Source organism: Anopheles arabiensis, chromosome 2 (genome assembly GCF_016920715.1).
Source record: "Anopheles arabiensis isolate DONGOLA chromosome 2, AaraD3, whole genome shotgun sequence".
In the NCBI taxonomy this organism is placed as follows: domain Eukaryota; kingdom Metazoa; phylum Arthropoda; class Insecta; order Diptera; family Culicidae; genus Anopheles; species Anopheles arabiensis.
The window spans coordinates 23,884,318-23,904,768 of record NC_053517.1 but is presented as its reverse complement, the minus strand read 5'-3'; the positions used below and the strand labels follow the sequence as shown (position 1 = coordinate 23,904,768).

General features: G+C 44.3%; 7 protein-coding genes across 11 annotated transcripts in view; 4 read left to right on the top strand and 3 right to left on the bottom strand.

Moving 5' to 3' along the window:
* Positions 1-8,844, top strand: part of LOC120894942 (UDP-glucosyltransferase 2) — a 28,909-nt gene extending 20,065 nt beyond the window's left edge. For 4 of the 5 annotated variants that reach the window (XM_040297852.1, XM_040297849.1, XM_040297853.1 and 1 more), the window contains exons 4-8: positions 1,042-1,225; positions 4,845-5,141; positions 6,808-7,472; positions 7,570-7,692; positions 7,795-7,921. In XM_040297852.1, the coding sequence (XP_040153786.1) occupies positions 1,042-1,225; positions 4,845-5,141; positions 6,808-7,472; positions 7,570-7,692; positions 7,795-7,921 (1,396 nt within the window). Of the gene's footprint in view, positions 1-1,041; positions 1,226-4,844; positions 5,142-6,807; positions 7,473-7,569; positions 7,693-7,794 lie in introns of all 5 variants that reach the window. The other variant, XM_040297851.1, reaches the window with a different exon arrangement.
* Positions 1,328-2,102, bottom strand: LOC120894946 (trypsin inhibitor-like). Its single transcript, XM_040297858.1, has 2 exons — positions 1,961-2,102; positions 1,328-1,885 (listed from the first exon to the last, which is right to left on the bottom strand). The coding sequence occupies exons 1-2, from the start codon at positions 2,073-2,075 to the stop codon at positions 1,674-1,676; spliced, it is 327 nt and encodes a 108-aa protein (XP_040153792.1). The 5' UTR covers positions 2,076-2,102; the 3' UTR covers positions 1,328-1,673.
* Positions 2,363-2,874, bottom strand: LOC120894945. The gene is made up of 2 exons (XM_040297857.1): positions 2,708-2,874; positions 2,363-2,610 (listed from the first exon to the last, which is right to left on the bottom strand). Exons 1-2 carry the CDS (start codon positions 2,862-2,864, stop codon positions 2,390-2,392), a joined length of 378 nt encoding a protein of 125 aa, XP_040153791.1. The 5' UTR covers positions 2,865-2,874; the 3' UTR covers positions 2,363-2,389.
* Positions 8,845-9,385: 541 nt separating the features above from the next.
* Positions 9,386-19,697, bottom strand: LOC120894940 (sensory neuron membrane protein 1). The gene is made up of 7 exons (XM_040297848.1): positions 19,333-19,697; positions 18,839-18,996; positions 12,031-12,427; positions 11,666-11,962; positions 11,395-11,598; positions 11,146-11,324; positions 9,386-10,739 (listed from the first exon to the last, which is right to left on the bottom strand). The coding sequence occupies exons 1-7, from the start codon at positions 19,450-19,452 to the stop codon at positions 10,472-10,474; spliced, it is 1,623 nt and encodes a 540-aa protein (XP_040153782.1). The 5' UTR covers positions 19,453-19,697; the 3' UTR covers positions 9,386-10,471.
* On the top strand, positions 9,570-10,154 carry LOC120894952 (chymotrypsin inhibitor Ani s 6-like). Its single transcript, XM_040297863.1, has 2 exons — positions 9,570-9,755; positions 9,833-10,154. Exons 1-2 carry the CDS (start codon positions 9,674-9,676, stop codon positions 10,039-10,041), a joined length of 291 nt encoding a protein of 96 aa, XP_040153797.1. The 5' UTR covers positions 9,570-9,673; the 3' UTR covers positions 10,042-10,154.
* On the top strand, positions 12,878-14,506 carry LOC120894943 (mucin-2-like). The gene is made up of 2 exons (XM_040297855.1): positions 12,878-14,046; positions 14,114-14,506. The coding sequence occupies exons 1-2, from the start codon at positions 12,915-12,917 to the stop codon at positions 14,314-14,316; spliced, it is 1,335 nt and encodes a 444-aa protein (XP_040153789.1). The 5' UTR covers positions 12,878-12,914; the 3' UTR covers positions 14,317-14,506.
* Positions 16,788-17,351, top strand: LOC120894948 (cysteine-rich venom protein 6-like). The gene is made up of 2 exons (XM_040297860.1): positions 16,788-16,926; positions 17,012-17,351. Exons 1-2 carry the CDS (start codon positions 16,824-16,826, stop codon positions 17,230-17,232), a joined length of 324 nt encoding a protein of 107 aa, XP_040153794.1. The 5' UTR covers positions 16,788-16,823; the 3' UTR covers positions 17,233-17,351.
* Positions 19,698-20,451: the final 754 nt, after the last annotated feature.

Genomic DNA, 20,451 nt, shown 5'->3' with positions numbered 1-20,451 from the left:
GGGGATAAAGCTGTTGTTGTTCCGGCCTTTCCCTGGCAGTGGTGATACAATGTTAAAGGCAAAAATGAATTGTAATCATATCACACGCTTTTTTAAAATGTCTATGCTGCACAAGCGTTGTCAGAATAGTTGTGGTGGATGGTTGTTGTTAATGCAAAATTCAAATTAAAGAGTTCAAATCGTACCTATGTTTGTGGCTTGGAATGAGATATTACAGTGCAATGTTATTCTTAGATAAGTAAATCAATTGTGTATAAAGTATTTAAGCAAAAAAGAAAAACAAGTAATAGAATCATAAACTTTCAACGTTTTATGGAATATAAAATGTCTAATCCTGCTTTAACGTTGTCACTTAAAGCTGTAATGTTCTGCCCAGCAAGAGAAACAAGATTAAGAAAAACTAGTACAAACTAGTATTGAAACAAAGAAGCTCTTCATCTTCAGCTTTGAAAATTCATATTTTCTCATAAATAATACAGGCCCGATTATGTTTACATTCTAATTAAAACCAACCAAATTCCGATAACAACCACCCCGCAAAGACTATGTCGCTAGCGTGGTTGATGGGTTCTTGTAATAGGGCAGCAATATTTTAAGCGTTGGTTAAATAGAAAGGGTTCGATCGGTGAAAATAGATTTAATCTTCCATTTGCGTCATCGAAGCACATTTCTTCCCTCGAAATCAATGCCGTGGCGTGTCGTGCAAAATTAACATTACACTACTGGGATTCATTTTTCAGCCAAACCGAGTTTCCTTGCGTTTCACACAACGCAAAACAGAAATCCGCAACCTTTTGGAGTGCAATATTTTCGGCAGTAAATGACTGAATTTAGCTACTACGCTGTTATCACAGTCGTTCGGTAGCCACAAATAAACGGTCCAAGTAAATAGCTTTGGTTAATTATTCGCATAAACATATTCCGTAACTTCCTCGCCATGTTTCAGCGAGCGCTTCATGTCAAACGATCGTAGCTCGTGCTCGGGCCAAATGCTCTGTTTTTAATCCACATTTATGTTCTTTTCTTTCCCCTTCCCCACAGCGGTCATAATATAACGTTTCTGAACGGGTTTCCGGCCGACTTTACGCTGCACGGTCTGCAGGAGGTCACACCGTCCGGGCTGGTTGAGTACATCCGCAACTATACGAACTGGGATCTGCTCGGTGCACGGATGCGTGGTGATATGCCGCTGTCCTTGTGGGATGTGTTCCGATTTTCCTGGCAGGTAAGTGCTTTTGTAGTAAGGGTGGATTGTCTAAATGCATATGGTAGTATTTTTACGGCTACAAAAAAAAAACACACACACACACACTGAACATTCGTGGGCAACCTCATTTCTATTCTAATCATCGAGGGGGAAAAATCCAGAAAGTTTACACAAGTTGTCTGTAAAGGTTGTCTGCTTGTTCAAGCTGTTTCGGGACAATTGGGTAAGCAAAGAGATAGTGGAGTGTTTTTGTGGAGATTTTAGATTCGTTTCAAGCCACAGTATTAGTTCGTACTTCCCATGATAGACATTGTTTTAGGTGGGGTGCGATGGCTCCAAAAAAATGGGAGCAAATGTAATTGTGAAGCGAATTGCAAACGCAAACTGTATGCTGCTGAGTGGCTTTAAGTTGTTCCAGCCATCACCCAATAACCTCCGCGTTGAAAGCTCAGAATGGACTTCCTTTTCATCTTTTACCGCCGCTGCTAAAAGCTCTGCTCCAGTAGTGATGGCACAGCTTCTTCGGTATACATTTGCCATCCGCGTACTGGCGGACGAATCCCTCCAGACAGTAGCATCCCTTGGTACATTTCGTGGTGCACTTGAGCTGCTTTTGAAAGCACACTTCCTGGCATTTGCCGCAGCACCGCCACTCCTCGTACTGCCCTTTGCAGGGTTCTGTCAAATTGGAGCGTAAATGCACAGTAAGAAGTTAAAATCATATCGACAGGATTGTAGCGTGAATTGGCCTACCTGCAGGACAACTAACTTCCTGCGACTCTACGCTGGACGTTTCGTTCGAATTGTCTGCCAATGCTGCGCCAGCAGCCAGCAGCAGTGCCGCTCCCAGCAGGACAAAGAATTTCATGGCAAGTTTTTGCGCACTACCCGATGTTTTTGACAACTGAAACAAATTACCAATCTTCTGGGGAATGGTACGTGCGTCTTTATAGTCCCTTTTTTTTTGAGTGGCTGTGACCCTGTCTCGGGTGCGCTCAGCTGTTCAAACCAAGGCGAAGATGCCCAGACCCGGACCTGTCTGCACGTACGATAACGTCTCGCTGCCTTGATGATGAATGTGGGTCAGCTATTGGACACGCAATGAAAATGTGTTTCAAGCACCCCGGGAACGCCGGGACTCCATATTGGATGACACATTATATTTATTAGCAAAAGTGTGATTTATTCCACGAGCAAGTCCTCATAGTCGGAAAGAATCGGCAGTGGTGGCCGCTGGCAGAACAGCTTGGGAATGCAGCGACCGCCGGGATACTCTCGGACAAAGCCGCTGGCACAGTAGCACTCGGCGTAGCATCGTCCGGCACAGTCCAGCACGGTACCGTAGCAGTTCAGCTGATAGCAGGGTCCACAGCATTTGAACACCTCATCGGGAGGACATTCCTCTGGAATGCAAAAAGAAGGTGACGAAATGGGGCGTGTCGATAAATGTGTTGCTAAGTAGCAATTGTAACGGGAGGCACTATACGCAATGATACTCACTAGTAGGAATGCAACGCTGCTCGGGTTGTTCACGCACGGCTGAACTTTCGGTACCATCATAGCTTTGTTTGAGTGCATCTTCTGCGCGTTGAGCAGCCGTGCTGGAAACTAGCAACGCTGCAAGCAATGGAACACAGCAAAGTAGTGCGAGCTTCATCTCGTTGGGATGCTGATTCACGGGTGCAACTTTACAGCTTTACCACACAACGCGCTGCTGCGATAACGAGAACGGTCGCGCATCACCTCTCGAGTGCGCTGGGGTCGCCCTTCTATTTATTGAATCCCAGCATAACGTATTCTGGGAAACTATTGCACAAGCTGCACTGTGGGGTGTGTGTTGAGATATAGTTTGATGAAGCGATTTCTCAACGCCCTTGTGTATGTTTGCAGTATGGTATGGTGTCGTATGGGAGGTATGGTTGAGTTCGAGAGTTTTCATTCACTTCGGAACGATTCGAAGAACTCCAGCAACATTCTTCTGAAATAAGTCATTACGGGTAAAGCAAGTGAGATGTATGACAAGAATGCTATTCCTTTGATTAACCCAAAGAACTGCACTCTAATGCTTGACATTTGTTTTACGAGCTTCATTATTTTCATTATCACCATCGTCACCATCGTACGACGACACGTTATGACCACACGAACCTTTGAAGGAGGATCCTTCTTCTATAGGTCAGAATATCAATAGATCCTCAGGATATTGAGTCCAAGACGGTAACACCCAACTTCAAGACCTGGGAAAGGTTCTACCTTCTCCTACCGTGATTCTCTGCGTTGCTTTATCCAAGTTTTGGCCAAACTATTGAATGTAATTACAGTATTCTCTTCTTCTTTTGGCTCAACAACGATTGTCGGTCAAGGCCTGCCTGTGACTTTTGGATTACCCCCCCTAGCAGAATAGTCAGTCCTACGTATGGCGGCATGGTCTAGTTGGGGTTTGAACTCATGACGAGCATGTTGTTAAGTCGTACGAGTTGTCGACTGTATCATGAGACCGGCTTAATTACAGTATTACAGTATCGTAATATTTCTATGCATTGTATCATCTGGCCAAACTATGGGCTTTATATCAACAATATGAATGAATGAATCTGTAAATTCTTATTCATTTTATTTTAATTAATTTTCTAGTTAGGATTTTACAATAATAACAATATCTAGACTTGTGAATAATCGTGTTAAGTTAGTAAAAAAACGATAATAATGCATTGGGATCGTTGAGATTAAATCAATAAACAATGCATTGGGATTTTTGACACAGCCAAAGAGCTCCCACCGCCTGAATTGCGGTGCTACCTTAGCTTTAATAATCTATTCAACTCTAACTAACCGTCTCATAAGGATAATGGTGACGATGGCTGTTATTGGGAAAGAGGTTGAGAAAATGATTATCACACACGCACGCCCCTAACCCGGAGTACCATCATAGAACGTCGGCCAACCGGTCCCTTTAACGCACCCGTTCATCATCGTCACAAGCATCCATCGTTAAGTGAATACCGAAGGGTAGTTCGAACAAAAAAAAAAAAAGTTCGAACCCTGAAGCCGGCGAAAAGTTAGATCCGAGGGATTTTCAAGCAACTCCGTCCGCTCGTACGAAGGGTTAAGGCCATCGTTGGTAGGATGGCCCGCTACGGCTGACCAGAGTTACTATGTTACGAGATTCGTTTTTCTACGTTTTTGTTGTGTCTCGATTCCATCCTGCTCCACTGTGCGCTGTAGTGTTCTGGCCACGTGAGTTCAATTCCTACAAAGTGGATCTTGAACACGGCGCTTTTCACTCTGCAAAACATTGTTTCATAAAGGCTCGTTAGTGTAGAGCGCGTGGGGCAGCGTGCTTCGTTAGGTGTACTGCTTTTTTGTCCTTTTACCCTGTCTGCAAAGCCATGTTTGGATTTAGATTTAGCCGTGGGTTTAAGGGTGTTAGCATACGGCATTCAGAAGGGTGCAACTTTTGACTTCTTCACATGCTGGGTGTGAAAAAGATCATATTTTGACGTCAGAACGGTGAAGTTGGTGTCGATTGCATCTTATATAAAAGACGGGGAAATCAATTGCTTAGTGACGATTGTTAAAGAATATCAGTCTTTATGTCAACCTTTATCCCCCTTTTTTTCTCCTCTCCTACTTACAGATCTGTGACGCAACGCTAGAGGACAAGGAAACGATGGACCTGCTGGGGCGTAAGTTTGACCTCATGATCTTGGACGGCGCATTCCCAGAATGTGCCCTCGGGCTGGTGTACCGGCTCGGCGTACCGTTCATGTACATCAACACGGTCGGCTTCTACACCGGCACGATGGCTTTGGCGGGCAATCCCGTACCGTACTCGACGACGCCCGCCTTCTATCGCCCGGTGACGGACGACATGAGCTTCTTCGAGCGCCTGTCCAACGCGTTCTACACGCTGGTGGGCGACGTAGTGTACACCGTAAGTAGAGCCGCTAGTATTGATTTCAAACCGCAAGGGCCGCGTAGTTTCATCACCAGTAAAACAGTGTAACATTCCTCAGAACCACCATTACGGTAGACCATTTTGTAATACACACATTCGATCATTCGCCTGTCCGTTTAGCGCCAGCCTATCGCCATTCTAAAAGGGCTCACCCTTTCACGTCCAACACCGTCTGGGGGGTGGGGAGCGATTTTGCTTCACCTCACCGTGTAATGGGCTTTCGGGCGTACTGGGTAGTTTGGTGCGGGCCCGCGCAAATGAAACGCTTCAGGTTTCACGGGTCAGTGGCAGGATAATTACTTCACTAATTATTCCCGATCGACATCGATTGGTGCGTTAATGGATCGCCTTTCCAAGCGCACGGTGCTTACCAATTAGGTGCTGGTTAGCGGTGTTTGGGGAGGGAAGGAGGGATATATAATATTGACTCCAAAAAGGCAAGAAGGTTGGAAAGCGGTGAAGGGAATTTTAGATAATAACGCACCCCACGCTGGGCGAATGATTTGGACAATAGATAGAAAGGGTAAAATGAGGTAATCGTTAGTTAGAATATTTAATCCATCCAATATACATAGCGCAACACAAAGCCTAGCATAACCTGAGTCTTTCAACTGAACACGATGATGTACAAAAATCGAAGGATTACTGCTCATTAATGACATTGCGGTGCGTGTGTGTGTGTGTGTGTGTGTGGTTCGGCTTTGGTATTAGTTCGCTACTTTTCACCGCATCAATCGGCACTACGGTTTGTCTGTTTGACTTTTGATCTATGAAACTTTGGAGTTTGAGTTAGAGCTGATGGCATATTACCAGTAACCGAACCGAGTGCGGGAAAGGTACTGCGGCAAAGCTGAGCTTAGCAAACTGCTGATTCCTTTTAAACGCCTCTATTTAGCTAGAATTGAACCGTGCCGTGCGTAACGCCGAAAAAGGGAGCCATGCGCCCTTGAATGTGATGTCGCGGTCGTGTTTTTCAACGTACTGTACCGGTTGTCGTAGTGGGCAACACTACCCCCACACATGGTCACGAGTACTAGGCTTGAGGCTCGTTTCAGTCGACCTCTCAAACACACTGCGTAAGCATTTCTTGCTAGTCTTGGTCTAGTTTTAGTGAGGCTGGCTTGGAAATGCATCCCCTGCCAATTACCATTTAGCTCGTCCTCTCCGTCACGGTGGACCGTCTAAATGACACAAACACACACACACACGCACTCGATCACCGTGACACGTTGCATGTTTAAGCTCGTTGCCGCCAGGGTTTCGTTCTGCCCGGCGGGTGCAAAAACGCACATACAAAAGTCCGACCGGTTCGGCTGTGTCAAGGTGAGGAAAATCGTCCCCAGCTTGCCCCGCCATTGGCAAGGTCCGCCCACCGCACTGCCAAAGCTGTCCACTGAATGCCGTCTCGCAGAAAAGGGCGATTACACAGAATTAATTTTCGTATCATCTTTCACACTTTTTCGCGCGCGCGCGTGGCTTTCGGTGGAAAAATATGGATTCCGGCTGGCAGTGGCAAACCGCGAAGAAACATAAAACCTTGCAAACGCACGCGAAGCGGCATCTTTGCCGCCTTGCATTCTCGGGTAGTAACACAATATTAAACAATTATCCATTCGTGTGCTATCTCCATTCCATTCTGCAGCCCTCGATGCTCTACCTGCAGCACATGGTGCGGCGCCATCTCGGCTCGGACGTGCCGAACATCTGGAACCTGTCCCGCAACGTGAGCTTCATCCTGCAGAATGGGCAGGCGAGCGTAACGTACCCCCGGCCGCTCCTGCCGAACGTGGCGGAAATCGCCTGCATCCACTGCAAACCGGCCGCCCCGCTGCCCAAGGATCTGGAGGACTTCATTGCCGGGGCGGGCGAGTCGGGCTTTATCTACGTATCGATGGGCTCGTCGGTGAAGGCGGCCAACATGCCGGACCATCTGCGCCAGCTGCTGGTACAGGCGTTTGCCCGCCTCCCCTACCGGGTGCTGTGGAAGTACGAGGCGAGCCCAGCGCTGCTAACGGATCTGCCGGCGAACGTTAAGATTGGCCGGTGGTTGCCGCAGCAGGACATCCTCGGCCACCGGAAGCTGCGTGCGTTCGTAACGCACGGTGGGCTGCTCAGCATGTTCGAAACGGTGTACCACGGTGTGCCGGTCGTGACCATGCCCGTGTTCTGCGACCATGATGCGAACGCGGCAAAGGCCGTCGCCGACGGGTACGCCCTGAAGCTCGACCTGGAAACGATCACGAGCGAACGGTTGGTGCGTGCCATCCACAAGGTGATCCACGACCCTACGTACCGCCGGGATGCCAAGTAAGTGAAGGAAGAGGAGGATGTGTGCTGCCAACGAGATAATGATGATGCGTTATTCATTCCCCCTTTTTTTTGCTCTCTCTCTTAACACTCCTAGACGACGGCAGGTTCTGCTGAAAGACCAAAGATCGACACCGCTCGAGACGGCCATCTACTGGACGGAGTACGTGATTCGTCACAACGGCGCATACCATTTGCAGTCGCCGGCACGAAACTTAAAGTGAGTGGCAAGACTAGTCACAAAAACAAACCTAATGATGATCCAGATGTGTGCAAAGTGATACTAATGCTTCCGTTTTTTTGCTATTCCTTTTAATTGCAGCTTCCTCCAGTACTACTGTCTGGATCAGGTGCTATTCTTGATCGGTGTCGTTTACCTGCTGCGAGCATTGACCCGTCTGTATCTGAACCCACGAATCGTGCAGCTGGGCAAGGAGAAACTTCACTGAGAACAGGGTCCAGGAAAATAAACAGCGAAAAGAGCAAAGGGAAGATAGAAGGACCACGTAACTAACTTATTACGCAAGCAGTGTTTGAACGTGTGCAAAATGGGTAGAGCGCACCTTAGTTTTACAAAAGGGGTTTAACAAAGAAATGACTAGACAGCGAGTGTACAGTAAGTTCGTTTTTATTCGGGGATGGTGCATTTAGAACCAAGTGAACAACAACAAAGTATTGCGTAACGTAGAGGGTAACACGATATCAGTAGAACTGTTTCTGAGGCGCCTCCGTTTCGGCGTAAACTTGTTATTCGGGTTTCGTTAACGTCTTTTTTTTTGTGCAATAATTTAAACACGGGGGCAGTTAGACGATCCAATTCCGATGCAGCTCTCGAATTAATAAATGTGATATGTTTATTTTTGTTTTGCTAGAGCCAGTTCAACCGTCCGATTCGATCGCCCGACGAACCCTGTTAGAAGTGCAACTGACAAACCAATACAGAACCAGAACCGCAGTGTGAATAGTTGTAAGTTGTGATAAGTTGGTGTGCAGGATGAATGAAGTTTTACCAAGGAAAAGCTTAAAACCCATCTGCATGTTAGTATTGTAAAGGCAGGATGTTACAGATGATGTTGTAAACGTACAGCAATAGAACGTGCGTATTTATTGGTATGGGGATTATTGTAACTCGCAACGTAATCGTAAGTTGAGGCTGTTTGCGCTAAGCTCTGCGTTGTTGGGTGGGGAAAAAAAGCAGACGACGCCAAGCAGCTTGTAAAGCCAATGCACCGAGCGGGAACAGGCTGCTGGGGCTGCAACGTCAACGGTAGCAAACACCTTGTAAATTGTATTATTGATCACCTCCATGTAAATACATTAACACGTAAAGCGGAGTGGTTCGCTTTAATAAATTATTGTGACGAAAAACAAACTAGGAAAACAAGAAGTGTTTGTGTTTGGTATGCGTAAAACTAGACATTGGGGTTGAACATGCATATCACAGATAAAAAAACAGTGAAACCATAGTTTGAAAGAACTCTACGAATTGTAAAATTATTCTCGCTTAATGAAGTTTTTTTGCTCATAAATTATTTATTATTATTATAATTAGTTTTATTGTTGTTGAATATTGAGATCTTCAAACGTGCTCTAGAAAAGAGCAGTGGAAAAACTAATAAATGTAAAAGATAGTAACGAAAATATAATTTATTTTGCTACAAGACATTAAGTCTTATAAATAAAAAAAAGAATATGTATGCTCTTATTTGTCAATTTGTTTGCTTTATTTCTAATCAATATTATCCTTTTATCTTTTAGGCGTATTGTGTTTTTGTTTTAAAAATCGTAGCGGTTACTTATCAAACAGACTACCAGCGTAACGCTGCATCCATCATGCACGCTGATTGCATACCTATCCGGCGCCATGTCATGCTTCAGGCTTTCCATGAAATTGATACAAACACTGAAAACTGTTTTTTTTAACTTCCTGGGCGGGTTCCGAGTATGTGTAAACATGTAGTAAAGAAACCAAACGAATAACAAACAAACAAACTGACATCGGGGAATAGGAGAACGTTTCGTCTACCTTAATTTGCACAACTGAACGCGTTCCCGATCGTGCAGAAGAACAACGGCGTTCGCACCAAAATGCCTGGAACAAAACGGGCAAGCTTGGGTACATATTAAGATCACTTCGAGACCATCGGACGATAAACCAGCAGTATCTTTACCCGTTAGCTGAAGGCAAACCAAGCGAAACAATGCGCCTCTCATTGGTAGTGTGTTTTATAGTGATCGTAGCGTTCGCTACAATCGGTGCACAAAAGGCGGGATGTGTGAAGGGTAAGCATGCCGCTCAGTTGCGATTGATACTACCGCGAAGGATCCATGTATGTTTATGATGATTGCTTATTTTGTAGAAATCTGCCCAGCCCGGGAGCGGTACCAGTGTTGCGGCTCGTGCATTCAGCGCACTTGTGCCCTGGAGGATGATACTACATGTCCGGACGTGTGCTACAAGGGTTGCTACTGCAAGCAGGGATACGTGAGGAAGTACGCACCGGACGGTCCCTGCATTCGGCAGGACAAGTGTCCCCGAACTATTCCAACCCGCCCGCCACGTAAATAGTGTTACTACAAAACCGGCTTTTTACCCTTTGCGGTGGAATTTTTCATATCAAAACGGGACAGCGAAAAATGGTATTCCACGAAGAATAAACCAAGAATCAATTTGATATTGAATTTTGCGTGTAATTAAATTGTGACCCGAGCAAAGTTTGATTACACATTCTTTTGAAAACGGGTTTCGGTCCAACCATACCGGGAATATGCATACACGTAGTAATATATTAAACAATTTCGATCCCAACATAGCAAAGGTGTTTTATTGTAATTCTGCTCTGCCAATGAAATGCCATTGTATCATTTTTGCAGCTGCACATGTGTTATGAAGCAGATTGAATAATTCAAAAAAAAAAAACTACGAAACTAATGTAAACGACACTTCGTATCACAACAGCTACAATAACTAAAGATCAAATTCTGTTCTTTTTAGTACATTAGTACCGTTCCTGCTGAAGCTCGGTCGCCCTGAGCTTCGGCGGTTTGTCCAACCCGTCGATAACGGGCGGCAGGTTTCTGCCGAGCGAAACGTTCACAACACCATCCTTGGCAGACGACGGATTGGTGTCCGGGGTCGATACATCCACCGGGGCCACGTCGGTTGTTTTGGTTTCCTTGCGAAAGTACATGTACGCCGACCCGACGGCCCCGACCGTACCGATGATGATGGTTAACCATTTGACAGTGGCATTAAACTTGAGCCCCCTGGGAGAAAGCAAACAGGTGAAAGGTTATTTGTGTGCGATGCGTTCTCTGCGCCAGTGGCAACCTGTGGTGCGCGGACCAATTGTGGTCTATGGCGTTAACAGAAGTGGTCCGCGAAAAAATTATTTTTTTAAAAGAAAAGCTTATTACGATACATATCGTACAATTAAATTAAATTAATCATCAGACCAAATTAACTCAATCAGATTCAATTTTCAACAGGCACGTCTAGAATAAGATTTAAACATATTTTTAATTAAATACTTTGAACTAAGGCTATAAAATGTATGCTATCATTAGCTGCGGGCCGCGGTAAATTGTACTTTCAAAGCCAAGTGGTCCGCGATCCAAAAAAGTTGTAGAGCGCTGCTCTGCGCGACGAGCAGACGACAGGTGCGCTACTTACAGAAACAGTTGATATTTCAGCTGATTGGTCCAGGTTTTGTTGAGCGAGGCACCCTCTTCGACCCAAAACATGGGCAAAATTACGTCCGGCAGCTGACCAAACAGCTCGTGGTCTCGTATCGGGCCGAGCTCCATGCTGAACTGTAGCCGTTTTGCGGCCGAAACCGGACTTCCGGTGAACTGCAGACCGGGGAGGTAAATATGGATATCAAATAGGAACACGGGTGAACGAAACCCAGCAAATACTTGCCAGCTCAAAATGAATGTAGACATCGTGTGCTTCCTTGTTCGGTGCCAGCCCGTCCACCGCTTCGATCAGCTGCGGATCGGCGCCGTAGAAGTGGGGCTTTGAGCCGATTATGGGTCCCCCAAGACAGGGCGACAGATCCATCGTGCCCTTCGGTGGGCAATCGTCGGGTGCATCGCGACAAAAGCAGTGATTGTGCGGCTCATTCTGCAAACGGAAAGGTACGAAATATCACCTGCCTGCTTGTTTACAACGTAATATCCGCGGTGTTTACCTTAAGATCGCCAAAGTCCAGCTCGAAATAGCTCATCGGCAGCCCGGCATACTTTGATTTGTGCACGTAGTGCGCACCGATCGACCGACAGATTTCCGGCGACCATGCCCATAGCCGATCCTGAGCGGTGAGAAACGGGGGGAAGATGGTCGAATCGGTACCGATGTACTGGTTGCACTCGTCCCCGTCCCAGATGTCCATTTCCGTTTCCTCGTTGTACGATACCACCCGGCCGAGGTCACGAATGTTCTTCACGCCCCGGTACACGACCCAACGGCCTGCCTCGGTATGATTGCGCTACCGATCGGAGTGCATACAAGGTCTTACAAGCGAGTTGTGGTGTGCATCACACTTCGCCTACTTACCATGCCAAAGAAGGAAAACTTGTAGTGGGTTTCGTTGTGCGGCATAACTGCACCTTCTGAATCCATGCCGGAGCAGAGCGCCTTCGCAGCAAAGTCCTGGCTGCTGCAGTCGACGTAAATGCCATCGAACAGCAGGTCCATGATTCGCACCTTCAGGAAGGCGGACTCGAGCGGATCGAACAGGATGTTGACGCCCTTCTTGACCAGCGGCATCATTGCCTCGCGGTCCCGCTGCACCATCAGCAGGACGCCCATAATGAGGGGATGCGGTATGGTGACAATTTCCTCGCCAGTTAGTGCGGACAGATCGGGTCGGAATATCCATGTGTTGCGCAGTGTGAATGTGAGCGTGTCTTCCTCCACGTTGTCCACCGTGTCATACTTTTCCTTCCATTCTCTGGCAATGGAAATTAATCAAAAATGAGGTGCTAGAAATTCTGAAAAGTCCAGTTAAAACTATGTTTACAATTGTCTCTGTAAATGTTTCCTAACTTCGTAATAATAAGAACCTCAAATTGCAGAAGCAACACACCGTTGACGTGTACGTTGACGTACAACATATTTGCACACCTGCGACAATACACTTGCGTTCTATAAAATTGGCAAAGCATTTCACCTAGAGCGGAAACCGTTTCAAGGCTTTTCACTCTTTTTTTCACACGAAAAAGTAGGTTGCCATGGTTGTGCAGTCTATCCTACTCAGATGACGGTATGTTCCGACGTGTTGTAACAACACGTAGAAGCTACAGCAGAAACAACCCTATCAAGAAAAAGAACATTTTGTTTGTGCAGTTGAGCAGCAGCTCGGAAAGTACTTAAATTATGCAGCATCGATACAGCGGCGCATCTATTCCACTGTCCTATCGGTTGTATACGCATCAGCGATGGCGAAGATAGGGATAATTTTCTTTGCACTTTATATATTGGCCCTCTGTGTATCCTACACTGCGACGAGCCCGATTGACTCAACTGCAATATACGAGACGGCAACAGCTGAGAACTTTACGGCTCCCGTCACCGAAGAAACATCTCCCGAGACGGCCCCGATTGACACAACTGCGCCAGTAACAGATGAGACCCCAACAGATCCTGAAACAATACCGACAGAAACTGAATCCCCCTTCACCGAAGAAACATCTCCCGAGACGAGCCCGATTGAAACTACTGCACCAGTAACTACTGCGCCAGTTGCAAATGAGACGGTTCCTGATACAGCACCAACAGTAATTCAAACTCCAGTCACCCAAGAAAGCTCTCGCGAGACGAGCCCGACTAACGCAACTGCGCCAGTAACGGAGAAGACCTCTACAGTTCCTGATACAATGCCGACAGAAATTCAGACTGCCATCACCGAAGAAACATGTCCCGACACAACTACACCAGTAACAGAGAAGACCCCTACAGATCCTGGTACAACTCCGATAGAACCTGAGCCTCCGATCACCGTAGAAACATGTCCTGAGACGAGTCCAACTGAAACTACTGCACCAGTACCTACTGCGCCAGTTGCAAATGAGACTACTACGGTTCCTGATACATCACCGACAGTAACTAAAGCTCCAGTAACAACACCAGTAACAGAGAAGACCCCTACAGTTGAAATTGAGACTGCCATCACCGAAGAAACATGTCCCGAGACAACCCCTATTGCAACAACTACAACACCATTTACTGTACCATCACAAACGAATGGTAGCTCTCCTACCCCAATTTTTGCCGGAAATACGACTCTAACCACCATGATAGCTTCTTCTACGCCTGCCACAAGTGGAACTGCCACGAACACTACAGTACGTACCACCGCGAAAACATCATCGCGCACCACTGCGAAGACATCATCGCGCACCACCGCGAAAACATCATCGCGCACCACTGCGAAGACATCATCGCGCACCACTGCGAAAACGACACCACCGACTACCGCTCGTAGTACCACGAGAACTACACCACCCAAAACAACTTTCACCAATCCACCGACTACAACCATACGCACCACTACTACAAAATGCATTCCAAGTACTGAGTTACTATTAACAATCAAATGTATGATTTCTTATATGAGATTTTGATCTTTTTCTTTCAGCAACTTGCGGTGAAAATGAAGTGTTTAACTGCTGCGGACAGTGCGCCTATAACACGTGCCGGGGATATGTTACCTGTCAAGATCGGGGCTGTGTGCAGGGTTGCTTCTGCATGGTAGGATTCGTGCGTGCCCATCCGAAGGGACCATGCATTTCGTACAAAGCCTGCCCGAAGCAAGAGTTTCCACCCTACATCAAAGAGTAGAGCAGGGGCTAAAAGAATGGTTTTAAAATAAAAAGATAAATAGCGACCAATGCACCTTAAAGCATACAGTGGAATACACGGTATCTTGAAGCTGTGTAGTTGCTAGGCGGTAGTTTTAGTGAACATCTTTACATGTGAATGTTTGTAATAAAGTATATCGTTGGCGATACAATTTTGCATTGATTTAAAACAGTATCTTTTTGCAGAAAATCAACTTTTGAGAAACAGAACATATAATACATTAAACAATGCAAAATACACACGCTTCTTTCTCTTTCATTACTTTGCGTGAATGTGTTTAACAAACGTGACTGGCGAGCAGCCAATACATGCGTAACGATAACATCGATACGCCTAAAAGTATGCAAAGTAGTAGTTGATTTGAAGACCGTGCAACCAGACGTATCGAGAGAATTTCACGCCGTGAAAACTGAAAAAAACTTCAAACCCAAAATGAACATGGCTGAATTTCTAGTTTAAATTTATGTACGCAACTTTTATCCTGCATCGTGCTTTGACGTTCAATGAAATGCCAAATTTTTCACGCACTCACACTCATATTCTACCAAGATATTGCGGCCCACTAATGGATTTAAGGTGAACAAGTGGCTTGTGAAACAAATTAGTTTGACACATCTGTTTTAGAATATATGTTTAATTATCTATCTGTGTCATTGTCTCATTCTGCATTAAACAGACCAGGTGGTGGAAAAGCGCATTTGAAAAGTCGATGTGAGGGACCTTACGTCATTTTAAGCTCGTTTACCGTTGGTCTCCGCACACGAAACAAAGTAAACAAAACAGATTTCTTGTTTCTTAAGTGCAATTCTGTACGTTTATTGGTTGTTACAAAAAAATGGGTCATATTTACGAAAGATTTGATGGTTATTTCACAGTCACAAAATAGAAAAAAAATCAAAGAGATAAAAGTACCAATTTCTTTTAAATCGTCTATGCATCTCGCAGACAGTGATGGATGAATGTAAAAAGAACTGATAGAAAAGATGTATTAATTGGTATATTTAAAAATGTCGATAAAACAGTAAAGTATACAAAACGTTCACGAAAAAAATACTTGTTTTTATCATTGTTTACTGTAATACTTATGTCCAATATATTTTATAATCTCACATAGAAACTTGCAAACCCCAAAATACGAATAATAAGTGTAATCGATTAAAAAAATGGAGATAAAATAGATCAACAAGTTGAAAAAACGTAAACAAAGGTTTGAATCCCGGGAACTTATGTCATATGACAAATTTTCATATGCCACCACCTGATATCTTCAATGCACCTTGCATTATACGCAAAGATGAAATAATTCACGAACAATGCCTACGTTTCAACGCTTGTTATTGAATTCGCTTACTGGAGCATGTTTATGTTTACCTAAACGTGCGCATAAGTATTATTATTTACTGTTTTAATTTCACAGACCACATGTGATCACCTTGAATCGGAATTAAAAAAGTTCTTCTTCTTCTTCTTTTGGCTCAAAAACCGTTGTCGGTCAAGGCCTGCCTGTACCACTTGTGTACTTGGCTTTCAGTGACTTATTGTCCCCCCCCCCATAGCAGGGTAGTCAGTTGTTGTTGTTAGTATTGTTTTGGGCATATTGTTAAGTCGTACGAGTTGATTACTATACCACGAGAGTACATGAACTTAAATGAGGTGAAATATTTCAGGGACATTAGAATCTACTTTCTTAGTACGCGGCTTTTGAATTGTTTTTCAATTTCTAAATTAATTGCTTTTCTACCCGCATTTACACTGCACAAAAATGAATAAAAAATCTAATTAGTGTCTATTCGCCTGATGTTTAAACAAAATTAGTCATATATTAAATGTTTTTTGGCTATTACTCTTGATATTCGATCTTGAATATTTGAATAACGCTGATGTGTTTGGAACGCATTTATTACTTTCTTACATAGTAAGAAAACTTTCTATAGAATTGAAGTACACACTTGAGTAAGAATAAGAAATATACACAGATATGAAAATTTATGGATATAACTTTTCAAGCAACTTTCGAGGAAACCAAAGGCTAACCTTATTCTCCACTCTCCATTTTATTTTTTGTATAAAGATGCAGTTTGTTTTTGTAAATAGATGCAAGGGTTATTCCACAATTGCAAAAAACGTGTCTCTTTTTACACAATGTAATTTACATTAGCAAGTCCCTTGGATAGAAAAACATCTACTGCAACTAGTAGCATAATAAAATTGTGATTGTTACAAAATAATTTTACTTGCATAAGGCAACCATTCTGGAAGTTGCCAAAACTGGCGTTCAAACGCAGGCACGCGTTCATCTGGCATCCCTAGATAGAAGAAAAACAACTGCACTGCTGAGCGTGAAAACATTTGTCCCATCTCTCTGTATTTGATCAGATGGCGCTTCGATCTAGAACATTGCCAGCTTGGGCCATATAACGAACAGACGAAAGCTGTTCCCGTGTTTTAGACGCTACCATCAGAAACCTGAGTAACAGAGCGTGACGATGAAGTGCTTACTACTGCTGCTGATTGTTTGTGTGGTGGCCTCGTATGGCTCAGCTCAGAGGATAGTTCCAAACAGGGATGTTTTGGCCTGTACCCGCCACAGTACGTACGCAGAAGTGAAGCGACAAAAAAGTGCTCTGCTTTCGTGCTACTAACAACAGCTAACGATGTCCTTCTTCTTTTGCAGTGAAATGCGGGCCGAATGAGGTCTACTACTGCTGCGGAATGTGTTTCGAGCTGACCTGTGATAATATGTCCCGCGACAGGTACTGTAATGAACGGTGCTACAAAGGATGCTACTGTGCTGACGGATACACGCGTCGATGGGCGGACGGGGCTGCGTGCGCGATGCGCAATGCGCAGCTGGTCGAAAATAATTGTAAACGCACGGAACACATAACGGCCTAAAACTAGCGGAAATGATGACAACTAAAGAATTGTTTCCTACGTAGCAAAGACATTGTGATTGATCATAGATGAAATAAGAATAAAAATCTGCACCATGGAAAACGACTGCGCAAAAACAATGAGATTGATTTTTGAAATGACGGTTATTAAATATGAAAAAACCAAATCTCTTAATTACAGTGCTACTTAAATATTAATCAATCACTAGCAAAGAATGGCTCGACTTACAATACGGTTATAATTTTGGAGATTGGAATTAAAAGCTATAGAATTGCACCGTGTTTGCCAATGATGTCTTTCATAGAAATTTCTGTACCGACAAAATAAACAATTCCTGAAAACCACTCCCAAGCAATTTCCTTTTATTGGAAAAAAAACTCAAAACACGCACAGTTTCTCGAGTCAGTGTTTAATGCCAACAGCATACCTCACTGCTCGTAAGATATTTTTCAACATCACAGCTGTCACATATATTTAGGAAACCACACGAAAATTATCAAAAATCATATTACAGTTGTTCAAAATAAAACATCTTGCGAGCGTTGCATAATGTGGTTCATTTTGAAAAACTCGTAAAACCGTGCAAAACGTTTTCTTGCAACTTGCTTAGAGGCAGGGTAGCAACATTCAACACGATGCAATGGATGGAATAGACTACCATCATTCCTTAGCAGTGAGAAGATCAGTTTGATTGTGTTTTCTTTTCGAGTGTATACACTTGAAGGTTATCCCGGTTACATGTGTCGTATCAGATGCAAAAATAAAATACGCAAACACATCAAGCCACTACAACACACCAGACGAAAGGTAAACTATACTTCTGGTGAGAAGAAAATATGCGCGCAACTGTTCAAATTTGCCCAGCAGGCTACACCATTTGCCGAGATTCTTCCGGCTATAAAACAATCGAACTTCAGCAGGATCTAGCCATCCGTGGGGCCGCTGATTCAGTTTAGTACCGGTTTCACACAACGAAAATCATGGTGTCTGCTTTAAAGCTTATGTTTGCCTGCAGTCTTGTGCTATGCACTGCAGTTGGCTTGAACCGTGCACAGTCTGTAAACCCATCCGTGTTGTGTTCTCTCTCTGCAGGATCGTCGGGACAGCGCCGTAAGAGAGGAGCTGAACTGAAATAATGTCGCATTTTAACTTATTTTCAAATCTCTTTTCCTCGTCAGCGGTTGGCATACTAGTTCGGCGGTGCCCCCGCAATGAGCTCTACTCGTGCTGTGGACCCTGCGTGCAGAAGACTTGCTCGACGATGAATCAAAATGTATATTGTTTTGTACGCTGCACCGAAGGATGTGTCTGCGCTAGCGGCTACGTGCGTCGAGTTCATGGTGGAGAATGCATTCCAGCAAGGAGCTGTCCACGTTTCTGAAGCGACTTTCCGAATTTTGTGCAACTTTCCGATGCTTTTTATCGCTTTAATTAGAAGTGAGTAGTTTCGCAGGATGTTTAGTGAATATATCAATTTTTGCAACAATAGTGCAATGAGCGACGTTAATGTCTCAAGTCTTATCTTTTAAATAATAAAGTAAAGGTTATATGATTGAATTTTACAACTACCTGAACAGAAAGGCACTCGCACACATATGGTACCTACTCGAAATAAAGTGGTCCAATATCGTTGACGCGGGGTTTGCCACCGCGCATAATTTCATCCGGGTTCGTCACGTTGAAGATGTGCAGCTTGAAGTCGAGCGGAAATGGTATCTTCTCGAACATGTCCCGTATTTGTGTGCCCGGTTTCAGCAGCACGTTCTGGAAGTGGTAAAAAAACAATGATTAAATTTTGCTAAATGCCTAAAATACAATGTTGCACAAAAGGTAATAACGCTTGTTTATATTCAAAATGTGCGCACGTTAAGATTAACCCTGCAGTTCGGCACTGGGCCATGGCTCTGTCCCTTGTATCTTCTCGACGCCAATTATGATTATATTTTCATTTGATTCTGCATTTAAGTTTTTATGAAGCAAACCTTCCAATATTGCATACCTTCAGGCGCTTCTCAAGGCAGTAAAGGGATAATCATTACAATCACTTGAAAATGTGCCACAAAAATAAGCAGCTCGAGAATGAACTCTAGTCAAACGTACCTGCTTAATCATGAAACGCAAAATTGACGGAAATATCCCATAGCTAAACACCATACCACACAGAAGCACCGCGACGCAGATAAGTCCAATTTTCTTAAAATTTCTTTCCTTGAGCTCCATCTTCAACAATTCGTTTGTTATTGCTGCTATGCAAAAATCAAGCTTATGTTGTACGCCTTGCTAAATACGCAATCCGAGCACGATAAAGATCCCAATTTCAGATTCAGGTACATCAACTAACGCCCATTTACACAGAGCCTTACATGAAAGGCAGTAGTATTGGCATATTTATTTAGCAATTGATTGAAATAAACCCCGCAACACAACAATTAGCGGTAACTTGGCTGTCCACGTTGCGTACCGTCAAACACCAAACGTCGACTGATCCGCAATCGGAGGGCGCATAGCCCTTGATAGCTGCCAGCCAGCGTGTTGGAGGTCACCTGTGAAAAGCTTCAAGTTCGCTTGATGTGCAAAATCTGTTATTTTTTCCAATACCATCATCATCATCATCGTCCGTATACTCATCATTTCCCCCGCATCAGGTTGGCACTGGGTGGGTGGGTCAACCTTCACTTCCCGGTCTGCGACGATTATCTACGCGATACGTGGGGGTGAGAGAAGCAATACAACAACAACAACAGCCAAATCAAAAAACGATAAAAACAGCAAAGACATCAGCTTCAAACGGTGCAAGTTAACATTACCGACAGAACCGTTCGAAGATGGCGCAGTTATTACTGCTGCCGGCTCGTAAGCTGCGAGGTGTCCTTAAACGCGCGTAAAACACATTCTCGCCAAACCTATTTTGAGAAAATGCAAATGTGCTATTGATCGACGTGGGAAGGACGCATTTCTGTTTTCAATTGTCCGCCAGTCGGCTGCCCGTACCGTAGTGTAAAATGGTAGAATAAATAATGTTAATTGTAGGTAATTAGATGAGAAAGTTCTCTATGGTGCGTCAGACGCAGCGGCCGCTTGCGGGGTAACTCAAGGATCGCAAAGAAGGAGAATTGTTTCGTGCGTTGATGGGTTGTGACTTGATACTTTTGTGGGATAAAGGGAAATTCAAAAATACCAAACAAAGTATTTAGCTCTAACTTTATTTTTTACTTGTAA

What these genes read in the sequence shown, in the direction of transcription:
- LOC120894952 (XM_040297863.1), top strand. Translation starts at nt 9,674, where the DNA reads ATGCGCCTCTCATTGGTAGTGTGTTTTATAGTGATCGTAGCGTTCGCT. An exon ending in AAAGGCGGGATGTGTGAAGG is followed by an intron (nt 9,756 to 9,832) that starts GTAAGCATGCCG and finishes CTTATTTTGTAG; the next exon opens with AAATCTGCCCAGCCCGGGAG.
- LOC120894943 (XM_040297855.1), top strand. Translation starts at nt 12,915, where the DNA reads ATGGCGAAGATAGGGATAATTTTCTTTGCACTTTATATATTGGCCCTC. An exon ending in TACTACAAAATGCATTCCAA is followed by an intron (nt 14,047 to 14,113) that starts GTACTGAGTTAC and finishes TTTTTCTTTCAG; the next exon opens with CAACTTGCGGTGAAAATGAA.
- LOC120894945 (XM_040297857.1), bottom strand. Translation starts at nt 2,864, where the DNA reads ATGAAGCTCGCACTACTTTGCTGTGTTCCATTGCTTGCAGCGTTGCTA. An exon ending in GCAGCGTTGCATTCCTACTA is followed by an intron (nt 2,611 to 2,707) that starts GTGAGTATCATT and finishes TTTGCATTCCAG; the next exon opens with AGGAATGTCCTCCCGATGAG.
- LOC120894946 (XM_040297858.1), bottom strand. Translation starts at nt 2,075, where the DNA reads ATGAAATTCTTTGTCCTGCTGGGAGCGGCACTGCTGCTGGCTGCTGGC. An exon ending in GGAAGTTAGTTGTCCTGCAG is followed by an intron (nt 1,886 to 1,960) that starts GTAGGCCAATTC and finishes CCAATTTGACAG; the next exon opens with AACCCTGCAAAGGGCAGTAC.
- LOC120894948 (XM_040297860.1), top strand. Translation starts at nt 16,824, where the DNA reads ATGAAGTGCTTACTACTGCTGCTGATTGTTTGTGTGGTGGCCTCGTAT. An exon ending in TTTGGCCTGTACCCGCCACA is followed by an intron (nt 16,927 to 17,011) that starts GTACGTACGCAG and finishes CTTCTTTTGCAG; the next exon opens with TGAAATGCGGGCCGAATGAG.
- LOC120894940 (XM_040297848.1), bottom strand. Translation starts at nt 19,452, where the DNA reads ATGGAGCTCAAGGAAAGAAATTTTAAGAAAATTGGACTTATCTGCGTC. An exon ending in ATTGGACCACTTTATTTCGA is followed by an intron (nt 12,428 to 18,838) that starts GTAGGTACCATA and finishes TTCCATTGCCAG; the next exon opens with AGAATGGAAGGAAAAGTATG. An exon ending in AGTTTTCCTTCTTTGGCATG is followed by an intron (nt 11,963 to 12,030) that starts GTAAGTAGGCGA and finishes TCCGATCGGTAG; the next exon opens with CGCAATCATACCGAGGCAGG.